General features: G+C 40.2%; 1 protein-coding gene across 1 annotated transcript in view; it reads left to right on the forward strand.

Annotated features, from left to right (window-relative positions):
* The window catches only part of GALNT12 (polypeptide N-acetylgalactosaminyltransferase 12), an 89,844-nt gene that overhangs the window by 48,879 nt on the left and 23,418 nt on the right, over positions 1-17,547 (forward strand). The window contains exons 6-7 of the mRNA XM_037893393.2: positions 6,121-6,297; positions 15,707-15,838. Coding sequence (XP_037749321.1) covers positions 6,121-6,297; positions 15,707-15,838 — 309 coding nt within the window. The remainder of the gene's footprint in view (positions 1-6,120; positions 6,298-15,706; positions 15,839-17,547) is intronic.

Genomic DNA, 17,547 nt, shown 5'->3' on the forward strand with positions numbered 1-17,547 from the left:
AATGAAGAAGATAGAATTGAATGGTACTACTTAGTAACTTTAGGGTTTCTTTTTAGGGACATTTAAAATTACAACTGTAGAGGGGATTTCTGTCATTTTAAAAGCTGTTATTATGGAATACTTTTCTCAGTGATTTTGAGGAGAGGCTTTGCCGTCTTTTGAGGAGTGGGGGATGGCATTTAGGATCCAGTGGAATGGGACTTCCTCAGAGAAGGACAGAAGGAAGTTCCACTCTCCTATGTACTTTATTTGATTCAGTAGAGTTTAGGGTCCATTGCTTGTAATCTTATTGTATAATATTTTAGTGGTACACATTAATACATAGAGGTAGGCAGTTGCAGGACTGAGCCTTTAGAGGCCACTTTGTTTCATTTGTTGTCAACTTATCACAGTTAAACATGTACCCCACAGTACCCAGGTACCTGTCTATTAAAAAGTTTGGTAAAAACATAAATGATAACAAATGCTACTTTCCTTAGTGAAATAGTGGAACAAGAATGTTTAAGTTTCTAATGAAAAGAAAAGGAGGAATTGGGGCACCTTAGAGACTAACACGGCTGCTACTCTGAAACCTAATTTCTAATATAAATATACTTGTTGAAAAAATGTCAATCAGACTGTGATTAAAAACAATATTGGACATAGAGAGTACAGTAAATGTAATAACATACAGAGAATAATATTTCAAAATATTTACTCCATGGGGGAGAAGATGAAACTTAAACAGTTAAGCCAAAAGACTTTGGAGTGAAATTGGACAGCAAATTTGATGAGAATTTTCAGTGCAAAAGCTTTCTTTGCGTCAAGTGATAAAAAATTAAATATGTTTTTTTTAATCTGGAATAATATCCCCCATAGGATATTCTTATACTGAGCTTTCCAAAACTGAAAGCCCCACTTCCTGAAATAAAGAACAGGAGTACTTGTGGCACCTTAGAGACTAACAAATTTATTAGAGTATAAGCTTCCTGAAATGTAGTTACTAGCATTTGCCACCTTTAAATATAGTTTTAAAGCCCTCAATACATGAGAGAGCCTAATGGCTTGTGTGCACAGCCCCATGGTGCGGGCTATGGGGGTGTGAGTTGCAGTGTGCACTAAACTGGACTATGTTAATGCTGACTAACCCTTTAGTTTGTGCTAGGGCGGGTCTACACAGGACAGTTACAAAACAACTCTTTACTATGCGCTGGAACTCACACCCCCATAGCCCGCACCATGGGGCTGTGCAGACAAGCCCTGATATGGTGTGCCTTTACAGTGCAAATTTTTAGGCATCTTTCTCCCTTTTACTCACCAGTTGACATATACTGAGCCTTAGACCCTTCCCAATTATGCTTAAAAGAACACCAGCCATGCCTTCTCTATTACTCTATTAACCCTGTGGAAAATGAAGAACAAAAACAAATAGAATTAAAACCTGAGGACATGCTATCCCTAATTCTCCTTCTAGAACTGCATGAGTTATGTTTCTTTTCACTAAATTGTATTTGTAATTCCACAATCAATGAAAGACTAAATCATTCTTGTGAATTGTTTTCTCAGATGATGGATGCACAGAAGTTAAATAATTACAAATGGGTAGCAAGTGCTTTTTGAACAATTGCATCCTGTTCCCCAGTTATCAGGCTCCAGTTGTTCTACTTCACAGTCTGGTGCTGACAAAGCAGTTATCTTTTTCTGCTAAGTTAGTACTGCTGGGGAAGCCTGACTGAAAGGGACCCTAGGTATCAGCAATGCCTGGGAGGGGCTGGGTGGGTCTTTCAGTGTCTGATTTCTCTTTGATAGAGCAAAAGAGACTTCCTTAATCCCCAAGAGATTGCTGTGCTCTAGTCCATATTCCTGGACTAGCTCCTGCTACTGCTGAATACAGGTCAACTGTGTAAAAATGGGCCTGCTCTCCTCTCTAGTGCCTACCAGAACCATATTCTCATCCAAATGAACAAATATTTTCATTGCTTCCCTGCTACTTTCCCAACCACTATGTCCCCTTATACCGCTTTTAACAGTGGATTAAAAATATATTTGATATAACGGAGCTCACAGGACAACCCTACCTCACCTTTGAGCATATCCTAATAGCTTCCTCCTGCTCTCCATTCAAAGAGGGTTACCTGCTTGCATAATAACTAAAACAAAACAATAAATTGGCTCACTGTAATATATTTTGCAAAAGGCATCTACAGATAGTCCAGGTTAACCGTTATTGAAAGCCTTAACTTGTTCCAGTGCACTGACAGAACTTTCCTGTCCTCCCCTCTGACTAACTTCAGAAACCTTTATAAAAAAGAAAAGGAGTACTTGTGGCACCTTAGAGACTAACACATTTATTTGAGCATAGCTCACGAAAGCTTATGTTCAAATAAATTTGTTAGTCTCTAAGGTGCCACAAGTACTCCTTTTCTTTTTGAGGATACAGACTAACACGGCTGCTACTCAGAAACCTTTATGAGGCTGCAAAGAATGTCTGCCACATGGTACCTCTGCACAACACTGAATTCAGAAGCATGCAGTAATTTTTTCAGCAGTACTTCCCAACCACGATACCAAAATTTGTAGCCAGTGTCTTATGATTGGCATTCAGTAATGCAGTGGGTCTCCAGTTCTGAATATTTCTGAAGTCACCATTAACAAGAGCACTCAGGGGACAGTATAAAGTGCACCAAAGTGCAAAAGCTTTAGGACTGCAGGCTGGGGAGGCAAGAGTTAACAAACACAGCTCAGAGATGGCTTGGGCTCATTAGCCTCAGTGAAAGCCAGCCAAGAGCATTTCTAAGTGAGAGAGCTGCAGCCAGAAAGGGACTGCTCAGACTAGGGAAATGAGTGTGTGGCCAGAATGGGAAAGTTTTGTTCCTTACATGGGAAGTGATGCTAAGAGCTTGGCCAAAATTTCCCCAAGAGACGGACTATAATGATGAAGATCTGCTCAATCTACTGAAAACAGTAGATTGTGAATGCCAGTAAAAATGAGGTAGGATTAGAGTCTAAAATAGGGAAAGAACAAGTCAAAAATTACTTAGACAGATTAGATGTCTTCAAATCACCAGGGCCTGATGAAATGCATCCTAGAATACTCAAGGAGCTGACTGACAAGATATCTGAGCCATTAGCAATTATCTTTGAAAAGTCATGGAAGACTGGAAACCTCCCAGAGACTGGAAAAGGGCAAATATAGTGCCCATCTATAAAGAGGGAAATAAGGATAACCTGGGGAATTACAGACCAGTCAGCTTTTCTGTACGCGGAAAGATAATGGAGTAAATAATTAAGCAATCAATTTGCAAACAGCTAGAGGATAATAAGGTGATAAGAAACAGTCAGCATGGATTTGTCAAGAACAAATTGTGTCAAACCAACCTGATAGCTTTCTTTGACAGTGTAACAAGCCTTGTGGATGGGGGGAAGTGGTAGATGTGGTATATCTTGACTTTAGTAAGGCTTTTGATACTGTCTCACATGACCTTCTCATAAACAAACTAGGGAAATACAACCTAGATGGAGCTACCATAAGGTGGGTGCATAACTGGTTGGAAAATCGTTCCCAGAGAATAGTTATCAGTGGTTCACAGTCATGTTGGAAGGGCATAATGAGTGGGGTCCCACAGGGATAGGTTCTGGGTTCAGTTCTGTTCAATATCTTCATTAATGATTTAGATAATGGCATAGAAAGTACACTTAAAAAGTTTGTGGATGATACCAAGCTGGGAGGGGTTGCAAGTGCTTTGGAGGATAGGATTACAATTCAAAATGATCTGGACAAACTGGAGAAATGGTCTGAAGTAAATAGGATGAAATTCAATAAGGACAAATGCAAAGTACTCCACTTAGGAAGGAACAATCAGTTGCACAAATAGAAAATGGGAAATGACTGCCTAGGAAGCAGTACTGTGGAAAGGGATGTGGGGGTCATAGTGGATTACAAGCTAAATATGAGTCAACAGTGTAACGCTTGCAAACATCATTCTGGGATGTATTAGCGGGAGTATTGTAAGCAAGAGATGAGAAGTAATTCTTCCGCTCTACTCCGCACTGATTAGGCCTCATCTGGAGTATTGTGTCCAGTTCTGGGCACCACACTGCAGGAAAGATGTGGACAAATTGGAGAAAGTCCAGAGAAGAGCAACAAAAATGATTAAAGGTCTAGAAAACATGACCTATTAGGGAAGATTGAAAAAATTGGGTTTGTTTAGTCTGGAGAAGAGAAGACTGAGAGGGGACATGATAACAGTTTTGAAGTATATAAAAGGTTGTTACAAGGAGGAAGGAGAAAAATTGTTCCTCTTAACCTCTGAGGATAGGACAAGAAGCAATGAGCTTAAATTGCAGCAAGCGTGATTTAGGTTGGACATTAGGAAAATCTTCGTAACTGTCAGAGTGGTTAAGCACTGGAATAAATTGCCTAGGGAGGTTGTGGAATCTCCATCATTGGGGATTTTTAAGAGCAGGTTAGACAAACACCTGTCAGGAATGGTCGAGATAATACTTAGTCCTGCCTTGAGTGTAGGGGACTGGACTAGATGACCTCTCGCGGTCCCTTCAAGTTCTATGATTCTTGGTTCCATGAGTGGGTGCCACTTTGAAGAATCCACACACCTGACCTGTGGAGCCAGAAAGTGGATGAGAGCAGAGCCCGGGGCAGCTGAGCCCTACCAATGGGAAACCAATCCTGCAGCGCCCAGCATGCCATACAAGTTCTCCCCATGAATAGCAGGTGATGCTTGATCTGCTCTAGCGGTAGATGCAGAGTTTCATCTTCTCCCCATACAGGCCACCAAAATACAGTTAAAAGATTATTTTGATTTTACTTTGCACGCCACAGCCAGCACTACATCTTTGGGTGCTTTTTAACGGTCTTGGGTCCAATTTTCTGTTCTGATGGCATGTGGGGTGTAATTGCCATCAGCTTCAGGTTGAAGTTGTTGCTCTTTTTTTGTGAGGGCAGAGTCTCTGGTCCATCTGAGGTCAGGTTAGGAAGGCTGGATTGGAAGTGCGGTCCCACAGAATCTCCCCCTCCCCCACCCTAATGGCAGGAACCAGCAAAATCAAATTTAGGACTGCCAGTGGACCTAGGAAAAATCAGGAAGCATCATGGCCTGAAGTTCTAAAGGCTTCATACTAATTAATTGGGACAAAAAATAAAAGTTTAGAATAAGACAGTAAAATACCGGCAGAAGCAAAGATAAAGACCAACCAAGTTGAGCAGAGACCCTTCACTCTGGATTTTATACTTGCTCTATGGAATAATGATAGATGGTTCACAGCATTTTGAATTGAATTTTCCCAGGAGCTCTTCTAACTTAAAGAGTCTCAGCTCATAAACAAGAAAAACATATCCGTAAGATTCCAGTTGTTGAAACAAAGTTTAGACAAGGTTCCTGCATGCATTGTGTAGACCTTAGCATGACTTTGGCTAAATGGTTTTAGGTCTTTTCCAAAGGTTGTTTTGATATTAATCTCTAGCACTCTAACCTTAGATCTGTTAGTTTTTCCTGGAGATAGGCCACACCAGCTGTTCATCTTGGCCACTGTCAGAACAGGTGGCTTCCTCCCTGCTTCTAGCAGATGCTGCTTCTCCCTCTGCGGAAGGCTGTCTGCAGACTCTGGCAGACATCACTTCTTCACAACCAGGAGGGCTAGAAATATATTTAAATGAAAGTGTAGGTTCACATGTTTAAGAGCTAGGGCCGTAGGCACTTCCCTATTGTATATATTACTTACACCCTGGGGGAGAGCTGGATTATCTGAACCCCAGAGAGGAGGAAGGAAGCCCGAGTTGCCCAGTGCAGCTCAGCATAGCACAAGTGATCATGCTTTAAACATCTGTAGTATCTCATCTTTGCCAACCAGAACTCCAGTGAAAGTACCACGGTGTCCCTGACTCCGTCGTTATCTTACTGATTCTCCCATTGACGTGCTTTGACACCTTTGTTTATTTACCTGTAAATTGAGGATCATATTTGCCTCCCTCCTGAGATTATGATATTTATAGTTTATAAGGTGCATTTGAGATTTTGGGAAAAGTGCTATAAATACGAAGTATTGTAAAGTATTATTATTCTGCATATCCTACTGTTTACGTGGTTTCAGATTGACAACGTATAACGTACATTCTTTGTTTAGATCTGGCAGTGCGGAGGAAGTCTTGAGATCCACCCATGTTCTCATGTAGGTCACGTTTTCCCCAAACAAGCTCCCTACTCACGCGCCAAGGCCCTGGCTAACAGTGTACGCGCAGCAGAAGTTTGGATGGATGAATACAAAGAGCTTTATTACCACCGAAATCCACATGCACGTATGGTGAGTTTGACATCTATTGCATTTAGAACTAAACTTGTACTTCTTTTCAATTTAACAGAAAAATTATTTATGGTGGTTTTGTTTTTTGTTTATTTTTAGTAGCTAAATTCAGGTTTTTTGCAAATTAATGTCTTTCAGTGACATAAAAATGAACATTATCGACAGGGTTAATTTTTAATATCTCTTGGAAAACTGGGGAAACTCCAGAGGACTGGAAGAAAGCAATAGTTGTGCCTGTATTTAAAAAGGATAAGCTGCATGACCCAGGTAATGACAGGCTGGTTAGCTTGACATTGATGCATATTGGAATAATGCAACAGCTGATACAAGACTCTGTCAGTACAGGATAGAAATACAATTAATGCTTCCAACTAGTTTAATGGAAGATAGGTCTTATCTAACCAACTTGGCAATGTTCTTCAACAAGATTACAAGTCTGGTTGATAAAGGTAGCTGTTCTATACAGTGTTTTTGTAGCTGTGTTGGTCCCAGGATATTAGAGAGACAAGGTGGGTGAGATAATAACTTTTATTGGACTGACTTCTGTTGGTGAGAGAGACAAGCTTTCGAGATACACAGCGCTGTCTCGCTCACCAACAGAAGCTGGTCCACTAAAAGATATTATCTTACCCACCTTTCTCTCTAAAAGTAGCTGTTGACATAATAGATTTGTTGTTTGTAAGTTTGGTATAGGGCTGTAGAACGTTCTGATTTTAAAATATTAATGTGATACAAAATTAATATGTTGCAAATTAATTTGATGAAAATACAGATCTGAAAACATAATTGTTAATGGAGAATTATAAATGAGAGAGAATGTTGCTGGTGGGGTGCTCCAGGGGTTGGTATTTTTTTTTCCAAAACTTATTTGTAGGAATAATATGGAAAAAAGTATAAAATCATTGGTGCTAAAAGTTAGCAGGTAACACAAAGATTGGCAGGAGGGTTAATAATGAGGACAGGTCATTGATATAGAATGATCTGATCACCTGATAAGCTGGGCACAGGGCATTTTGATACAGCCAAATGAGAGGTCATACTCTAGGATATCCTTTTAGGCTGGTGTCTATCCTGGACAGCAGTAATTCTGAAAGATCATTGTAGTGAGCTTCGAGAGTGATGCTATGGCAAAAAGAGTTAACATGCTCCTTGGATGTATAAACGAGAATATGAAGTAGGATTAGAGAGATTGTGTCACCTCTCCATATAGCACTAGTAAGACCATTGCATGAATATTGTGTCCATTTCTGATGGCCGCACTTTTTTTTTAAAACAAGGTGATGGAAAAATTGGAGAGGGATGAGAGAATTGATAGAGAAATGATTCAGGGTCTGAAAAATATTCTTTACAATGAAAGATTTAAGGAGTCCAATTTATTTTGCTTGTCAAAGAGAAGGTTATATTATCACTATAAGTATCTACATAAACTGAAGATATCTAATATTGCAGGAATAGGGGGAAGGAGATTAATTTAGATGTCTTTCTAATAGGGCTGTCGATTAATCGCAGTTAACTCACACGATTAACTCAAAATAATTAATTGTGATAAAAAAATTAATCATGATTAATCACAGTTTTAATTGCACTGTTAAATAATAGAATACCAATTGAAATTTATTAAATATTTTGCATGTTTTTCTACATTTTCATATATATTGTATTCTGTGTTGTGATTGAAATCAGTGTATATTATTTTTGCTTACAAATATTTGCACTGTAATAATGATAAAATAAATAGTATTTTTCAATTCACCTCATACAGGTACTGTAGTGCATCTCTTTGTTGTGAAAGTGCAACTTACAAATGTACATTTTTTTTTTTTGTTATATGACTGCACTCAAAAACAAAACAATGTAAAACTTCAGCGCCTACGAGTCCACTCAATCCTATTTCTTGTTCAGTCAATCGCTAAGACAAACAAGTTAGTTTACATTTAAGGGGGATAATGCTGCTCTCTTCTTATTTACAATGTCACCAGAAAGTGAGAACAGGCATTTGCATGGCATTTTTGTAGCTGGCATTGCAACGTATTTATGTGCCAGATATGCTAAACATTCGTATTCCCCTTCATGCTTCGGCCACCATTCCAGAGGACATGCTTCCATGCTGAGGACGCTCATTAAAAAAATAAGCATTAATTAAATTTCTGACTGAACTCCTTGGGGCAGTATTGTATGTCCCCTGCTCTGTTTTACCCACATTCCTGTTATAGCAATCTTGGATGATGACCCAGCACATGTTGTTCATTTTAAGAACACTTTCATGCAGATTTGACAAAACGCAAAGAAGGTACCAATTTGAGATTTCTAAAGGTAGCTACAGCACTGGAACCAAGATTTAAGAATCTGAAGTGCCTTCCAAAATCTGAGAGGGACGAGGTGTGGAGCTTGCTTTCAGAAGTCTTAAAAGAGCAACACTCCGATGCAGAAACTACAGAACCCAAACCACCAAAAAAGAAAATCAACCTTCTGATGGTGGCATCTGACTCAGATGATGAAAATGAACATGCGTCGGTCCGCACTGCTTTGGATTGTTATTGAGCAGAACCCATCATCAGCATGGACACATGTCTTCTGGAATGGTGGTTGAAGCATGAAGGGACATGTGAATCTTTAACACATCTGGCATGTAAATATCTTACTACAACAGTGCCACGAGAACACCTTTTCTCACTTTCAGGTGACATTGTAAACAAGAAGTGGGCAGCATTATCTCCTGCAAATGTAAACAAACTTGTTTGTCTGAATGATTAGCTGAACAAGAAGTAGGACTGAGTGTACTTGCAGGTTCTCAAGTTTTACATGTTTTATTTTTGAATGCAGGTTTTTTGCACATAATTCTACGTTTGTAAGTTCAATTTTCATGATAAAGAGATTGTACTACAGTACTTGTATTAGGTGAATTGAAAAATACTATTTCTTTTGTTTTTTTACAGTGTAAATACTTGTAATCAAAAATAAATATGAAGTGAGCACTGTACACTTTATATTCTGTGTTGTAACTGAAATCAATATATTTGAAAATGTAGAAAACATCCAAAAATATTTAAATAAATGGTATTCTATTATTGTTTAACAGTACAATTAATTGCATGACTAATCACGATTAATTTTTTTAATTGCTTGACAGCCCTACTTTCTAAACAAGATGCTTTAGCTCAACAACATGTCACTAGAGCTTCTCAATGAAATGGTTGTAAGAATTTTTTTAATATGGGAAAACAACATTTTCCCCTTATCTCTCTCTTGGAAGTGACTGAATCATTTTTACCTGATACTTTCCTAAAATTTTCAACATGAAACAGACACCTGGCATGGAGAATTACAACCTGTATGGTTAATGTTTGGCAAAGTTATAAACCACTGAAAACAGGGCCTTATAATAGGAAAGCGTTAGGTAATCTTAACCACAGGGAGCAATACTTTTGCTTGGTTTTCAATGGCTGTCAGTGGTTTATGCTACTGTGCTACCTAAAATTATAATACTGAAATAGTGTGGTCTTGTGGCAGAGCTAGAAGTAGAACTCAAATCTTCCATCTAGAGCCCTATGTAGGATTATTTTTAACCCCGCTCCTGTGCTGTTCCCACTATTACGGCAGCAGGTCCTACAGGAACCTCAGGATCCTGGTCCAGCTGTAGGGCTCTACACTAGTCCTGTACAGGACTCTACTTCCATCTTCAAATCCCATGCTTTAGCCACGAGACCCGACCATCTCATATAGACCTTTATTTTAAAAATTTATCATGAAGTGGAAACAGATTGTTATAAATTATAGGAAGCAGAATCTCCACGAATTGATCCGATTGCTGGAGGGATTGGAATTTAATCTGTAATGGAGTAATGGGATTTAAAAAAAAATCAGCCACTTACATATAGCTCACGAAAAAGTACAGAACACTTCAAACCTGTACTTATATGGATAAGCTGACATGACAGCTTGAAGCACACAGTAGACATATTTGCTGAACCTGTCAACACAGCATATTCAGTCCTGTGTCCCGTTAGATTTCACAGGCTAAGCATGGCTAGACTGGGTCAGTAATTGAATGGGAGACATACAAGGAATATATAAACCGTACGTGCTGCAGGATGTGGTAGTGTTGATTCGCTAGTTAACACTCTTCTGTTTTAGCTGAAACTTAACCAGTGCACATATACGGTTTCAGGCAATGTCTGTGCTACAGACTTCAACATAGCTATGCCGCTAGGTCAGGGGTGTGAAGAGATGTGATCCCTGACTGACACCGCTGTCCTGGCAAAAGTCCCTACGTAGACTCAGTTATACTGGCATAAAAGTGCTTTACTGGAATAGATGTTTTTCATTCATAGGGTGGGTGGAATCACCTATATCAGTAAAAACACAGTTTTGCTGGTATAACTACATCTAGAGCTGGAGCACTTTGCTGATACACTATACTAGTATTCCTATACTGGTAAAGGGCTCCTAGTGTACATGTCACCTTTGAGGATGGGGCAGTTTTGGCAAAGGTACCGTCTTTCAGAAGAGACATAACTGGATATCCTCGACTGCTTGTGGTCGCAGACCTCACTGCACTTTTCATAAGCGTAGAGATATTAATGCCAGTAATGGCCAAACTCCATTCCATTCTCCATATTTATTGTACTGTATTAAAACAAAAAAAAACCATTAACTTCAACCCCAAGCTCTCTTGTTTCACGATATTGGCACATCTGATTATCACAATCCACATATGTGTAGTGTTGTTCTACTTTAACATTACAGAAGTTATCCATTAAAGTTTTGTGTTAGAACACAAGTTTGATGAAACAGGGATGTGCATTGTTTTTCCGTATCTGTTGGAGATGGAATTGAATGCTGTCCAGAGTGTGAGAATGTTATTGATGGCATCATGCATGATGCGAAGGTGGCAATAAATGCTGGGGAATTTTCCCTTTATTTTTTAATTCCATAATTTTAAGGTGCTGGGTAGCTGCGGGATGTTGTGCTGAATCTTTAACTGTCATTAAATAAAGTTTTTCTGTTAGTAGCCTAGATTTTTTTTTTTAGTTGAGTTGCTGTAGCTCAGTGTGTTTAGGCTGTGGGGTTTGCTTTTTGTTTTTCCAAAAATTGTGCTGACTGAATTGTGGTTCCCATAACAATGTGATGCAACACAGGGCTCCTGGGTCCTGATACAGTATATTCCTTACTCTGCCCGCCCTTGGTAGTTTGACAGCCTCCCTACGCGGCAGGGCTCTCTGTGGTAATGGGGTACAGAAGCATTCCTGAGGAAAGGGGGATCTCCAAGGAATCAATACTGAGATCATAAACCCAGTGGAGGACATAGTCATGAAGTAGGAAATAGTGGGCCTTGCTTGGGAGAGAAAGGGGGCATTGGGTGATGGGGCACCCTCGCTGTCCCCATCTACACGTGCTAGCCATTTGGAATTTGGGAACAGATACATCTAAGCTCATATTAGCCATGTTTTTTTCAACTTGGACATGAAAATTCAAACACTTCACAAAATACTATTGGCATTTTAAAGTTATCTTAATCAAAACAGTTTTGGTGAAAGTTGAACTCTTCCACTGAAACTAAATCTTTGGGAGAATCTTAACTATGGATAGTGCTATGGCTCCACCGGTATTAACATCACATTGTTCTATCTGTTAGAGTCAGTCTGTCTGTATCTCGGGTCTTCCTCCCATTTAGCAGTGGGGACGAGAGGGTGGTTGTGACCCCTGACACCTGTTTGCTACCTTCCTGGGAGTCTCAGACTCTAGGATGACAACTCATATTGTGATCTGACCAGGGAGAAAAGTATTCAGAGTAAGCCATTGCTAATCAGTGAAGTATTCAGCAAGGGAAAAGTCACATGCAGCAAGTAAAATCCTTGCATCTTATCAGATCTCAGACAAGTGGTTCAGAACTTTTCCACATGAAACCAACAAACCTGAATATGGAAGAGGGAGGAGCTGCCAATGTAGAGTGCCTATTTCTTCTCAGAAAATAGTGAAGAGATGTGCATTTGTGGGCTTACCTTTTAATAAAGTTCTCAACTTTTACAACCTTATCAAGTACATCCTGTTTGCTTTTTGTGTTTGTTTGTTTGATTTTTTTTCCCAGTCTGCTGGCACCTCGGCTTCCCAGTGAATTGAACAATGTGTCAGAATGGCTTGGAATGCACTGGTGGTTCTTCAAGTGCTGGTCCCTAGGTGTAGTGCACTTCAGGTTTACGCATTTGCGCCATGCATCAAGGACTGCAGAAATTTTCCTAGCAGGGTCTATCTGGTCTGAGTATGTGCCCCTGCTCTTCTTGTGCTCTGCACCGAAGTTATAAATAAAGGGGGCTGCCAGACAGCTGCCATTTTAGTTCCTTCTTACCACTTGTGGTTTCAGATGGAGCTGCAGTGTTCACACTGGCTTCTTCAACTTTTTCCTGTAAATAATTTGTAATAATTTAGCTATTTAGTATAGTTAGGATGGATATTTGGGGTTCTGTCCCTTAAGATTTGGGATCCTCCTCTGGGTCGGAGAGGGATTCCTGTATTTCCCCACCATACCCCCGTTCTTTGACAGTAGTGGGGAGAGTCCCCCAAGGAAGAATTCCTGGCTTCAAAAACTTTATCAACTGCCACAAACCCTTCCTGATCACAGACTACCACGATGCCAGTCTGTACTGCCTGGAAGAAACTCATGTCTCATCCAGGTGCAGTATCTGCAAGTCGTCTCCAAGAAGGACAAAACAGCTGAGGAAGTTCCTGCTCCAAAGATACCTCATGGAGAGGTCCTTGAGACCAGGGAAAATTTCTGATTGTGAGGACCTGTATGTTGGCCTGAAGAAGGTAGGAGCAGCCCCTTGAGTTTGACTCTGTCAAGCTCCAAGGCCTCCACCCCACCCCCACTGGCTGCTGCTCTTCTCTGAAGAGGTGGTGACTCCAGCCGTATCCTGATGATCCTAAGGCTTTCCAGAACTTGCTTAAAAGGGTGGCAGAGACACCACAGATTTCCCTGGAAGAAATCCAGGAAGCCCTGCACAGACTGCAGAACATCGTATGTAGCTCGAGTTCAAGAAGAGTTGAGCTTCCTATTAACAAGGCTATCCTTGAACCCACCAGGACACTTTGGCAGATGGTTCCACCAGTATCCAAGCAGGCTGAAAAGAGGTATTTCATATCTAAAAAAGGCACGGACTAACTATTCTCATATCGGCCTCCCAACTCTCTGGTATTATCAGCTGCCACTTAGCGTAGTAGGCAGAGATAAGCCAGGTTTGTGCCTCATGAAAAGGAAGTTTTTACCCCTCTCGCTTCCTGAAAGGCTTGGTTAGAGTCTTCCCTCCAAATCTTGTACCAGCCAAATCTTGAACCTGGTTTTATCAACTCAGACAAGGGCAGTATTTGAGCCTCTGGCATCTTGCTTTTTGATACACCTTTCCATAAAGGTAACAGTTCTAGTTTTAATCATGTCTGCAAGAAGAATAGGGGAGTTAGGAGGGTTCCTGGCTGACACCTCTCACCACACAGTTTTCCAGAAGGATAAAATATTCATGAGACTTCACCCAGTATTTATTCTTAAGGTACTGTCTTACTTTCACATCAATCAAGTATCTGTTAGGATATAGATATTCAGGCCTGTCTGTAAAGGCCTATACTCTAAGAATTTTGGTGTATTCTTATCACTTGGCTAGTTATAGAGGTACAAAAGAGAATCAAAATCACTGTCTGCCGGTGTAAGGGCCTTTTCTTACTGTGACAGTCTGAGGCCCTGTTCTTAGGCTAAGGCCTTTGGCTAAGCAACAGAGGCAGCCATAAGTTGGGAAGTGACCGGTCACATCCTCACATTCCAAACTAGTCACATTGAAATAAGGTGCTATTGGGCTGTTAGGAATACAATCCTGTCCTGAATACAATCCTGTCCTGATAATGCCTATCACCTCCAGAGAAAGGGAAGTGCCTAGAAAATGTAAAAGGAAACAGCATCCTGTCTGGCAAGAACTCACTTATCAATACTGGGATGTGAAATCCTCACTTCTGTATTGTTTTGTCATTATAGTTCCCACTTTGCTATTGTTTGTCTGTATAATCTCTGTCTGGTTCTGTGATTGTTCCTGTCTGCTGTATAATTAATTTTGCTGGGTGTAAACTAATTAAGGTGGTGGGATATAATTGGTTACATAATCATGTTACAATATGTTAGGATTGGTTAGTTAAATTTCAGGAAAATGATTGGTTAAGGTATAGCTAAGCAGAACTCAAGTTTTACTATATAATCTGTAGTCAATGAGGGCGTGGGTGGGAGGGGGTGGGCGTGGGTGGGAGATGGGAACAGGGAATGGGGGTAAGGAAACTGGAATCCTGTTTTGCTAAGGGCAGGAATGGGAACAGGGACACAGGTGTAAGGCTCTGTGGTGTCAGAGCTGGGAAGGAGGATACTAAGGAAGGAAACTGGAATCATGCTTGCTGGAAGTTCACCCCAATAAACATCGAATTGTTTGCACCTTTGGACTTCGGGTATTGTTGCTCTCTGTTCATGCGAGAAGGACCAGGGAAGTGAGTGGGTGAAGGAATAAGCCCCCTAACAGTATCCACTTAACTGTATTTCATGCATGAATAGGCAAGAGGTGATGTGGTAGTCCTTGGATGTGCGTAGGGCCCTTGCCTTTTGTCTGCATAGGACAAAGTAATTTCATAAGCCTCCCAGACTCTGTCTTATTTGTGGAAATGATGGAACGAGAGGATAGAAACTTACTTTTGTTTTAATGAAAGGATAAGAAAGGGGCAGAGGAAAAGGAACGTGGCCTCTGGGAAACCTGGGGATTGCAAATGAGTTTGTGACCACAGGTTGAGAACCCTTGGACTATGGAAGGAAGTGGATTTTGAAGACAGATTTGAAGAAATGATGTGCGCTCTATTTGAATCTGTAGCAAGTGAAAAGTTTGAGTGGTGCTTTCTTTAGCAGATTTAAGGTTCCATTTTTAAACTTAGTTTTCTTTTATTCAGTTTACTAATTCACAAGATATACATTCAAAGGCAACCTTAACTGAGACTTTCCAAACTTTTAAACACATTTAAGTTTAATGATGTCTTTAGAGAGGATTTTGCAAATGGATGGTGAGAATAATTTAGCACTCTTAACTTAAATTCATGCACTGTTATCAAGACATTCAAATATCCAGTCAAAGAGCCTTAACTGTGAATTTGCTAATATGTTCTCACTTTAAATAGATTTTTTTTAAAAAGAATTCAATTTGCACTGTGTTTGAAAGAACTGTTGTTGTTAAAATATTAATAAATTTAATAATAATGAAACCAAATCCAGGGCCCAGCAATGGGAGGTTTTTTTTCCTGGGAAAGCACTGCAGGATCAGTTTCCTAATAGTCTATATTGCTAATCTAACAGAAAGCACCTGTTCTTATTCTTCTGTTGTATTTTATTTTATTGTAGGAGCCCTATGGAGATGTGACAGAAAGGAGGCTGCTTCGAGAGAAGCTCAAATGTAAAGACTTTAAATGGTTCTTGGAGAATATTTACCCTGAACTTCATGTACCTGAAGACAGACCTGGCTTCTTTGGAATGGTAAGCAACATGCTTCACTGGTCTCTGGAAAGTGTCTCCCTAAGTCACTCCCTCCTCTCTTTTATTAGTTAAATATGGAAGATAAAGATGTACCTGATATTTTTATTCCAGAAAACATTGATTTTGGTAGAATTTAATTAGACTTGGTAGACACTAAAATTTGGGGGTATTAGAAATTTAATATAAAGTAAAATAGTATGGTTAAGACCAAAACCTGCCATAAATTGCAGCTCAAAATTAAGTCTTACGTGGGCTAATGGGGTTATTGAGTATGGCTTTCAACATTTCTTAAAAGATTACAGATAAGGAAAAAAAGCATTTGTTGGGGCTTGGGGCTATGTTTTTAGTTTTGAACTTGAAAACAGGAATAAAGTGCTTTTAAACGTATATGAACACATAACAGATTAGACTAATAGTCAAGAAATAAAACTCTTCTTTTTCTATTAATGATTTTTTTTAGAATTTTATTTTTATTTGTAGCAATAAAAAGCACCCACACCAATCAGCTGAGCATTTTGTTGATTATCAGTAATACACATCTCAGTTAGTATCACTCCTTCTACCAAGCAGCAATCCTTAATGTAAAAAATACTAATAATCCAGTACACCAAATAGCAGCTCAATTTCTGAACTTCCCTCAAAAGGGCTCCAAAGCATGCCATTAAAGCTGACAAATCTGAACTGTTTTGGGCCAGTTTTAGGAAGATATTCCAGAGCCCTGGGGGCCTTATGGAGAATACTCAGCCAGCTGTCCCCTCTCTGTTATGTCAAGCATGAGCACCTCTAGTGATCACAACTGTAGTGCTCTGTCATGGGGAGCGGTGGGCAGTAGTCATCCTTCAGATATCTGGTCCCAGACCCTTTGGGACTTTATATGTCAAAACTAACACTTGAGCACAGGTGTCATGTGCTGTTTAAGACACTCAGGGGTACATCTACACTGCAAAAAATCTGAAAGATAAGGCTGTACCCTTCTGGCCAGGCATGGACAAGTAAATGATCCTAAATGTCACCTGGTCTTCTAAGTGTAGCTGTGGTTACCCCAAGTTTATAATCTCGGGCCCTTCCTAGAGCAAGTTCTGACACTGCTGGTTTTTAATTTCAAGCAACCAACATCACCTAAGTCTTGTCCTGACTGAGCCAGACTGACCTAACATGCTTTAATACTGCCAAGTGCTGGATTAGTCACTTAACTGCCTCTACCGGATTTTTCTCAGTGGAGAAATAAAGCTGTGTGTTGTCAGTGTACTGAAAACACCATAGCCCAAGTCTCCTCATTCACTCCCCTAACAGACTGTGACATTCCCCTGGTGTTATCTGGACCGGTGATCTGCTAGGCCACTCCAATCCTCAGCTCTGGGAGCCAGCCTTACCCTGCTCTGCTGTGAGAACCCCCACTCCCAGGATGTTCACACACAGCCTCTGGCATGTAAGCTGCTCCCAGCTACGTGAGTGAGCACTTTTGGCCAGCCACTGCTTGGGTTGTGCAACCGAATATCTCCGGTCCCAGCCACAACCCTAGGAATCTCCATCTTGCAGCGTCCAGTTATGCCCACTGGACGCTGCGAGCTTATATGAGTTCGTCAATTTAACAAACAAATTGATATGCACCAGGCTTGTTATCCCAAGGGGAATTTGACACACTTCAAACCAAACGCACTGATTCAGGTAGAATAAACTAATTTATTAGCTACAAAAGATAGATTTTA

The sequence above is a fragment of the Chelonia mydas genome, chromosome 2 (genome assembly GCF_015237465.2).
Source record: "Chelonia mydas isolate rCheMyd1 chromosome 2, rCheMyd1.pri.v2, whole genome shotgun sequence".
NCBI classification, from domain to species: domain Eukaryota; kingdom Metazoa; phylum Chordata; order Testudines; family Cheloniidae; genus Chelonia; species Chelonia mydas.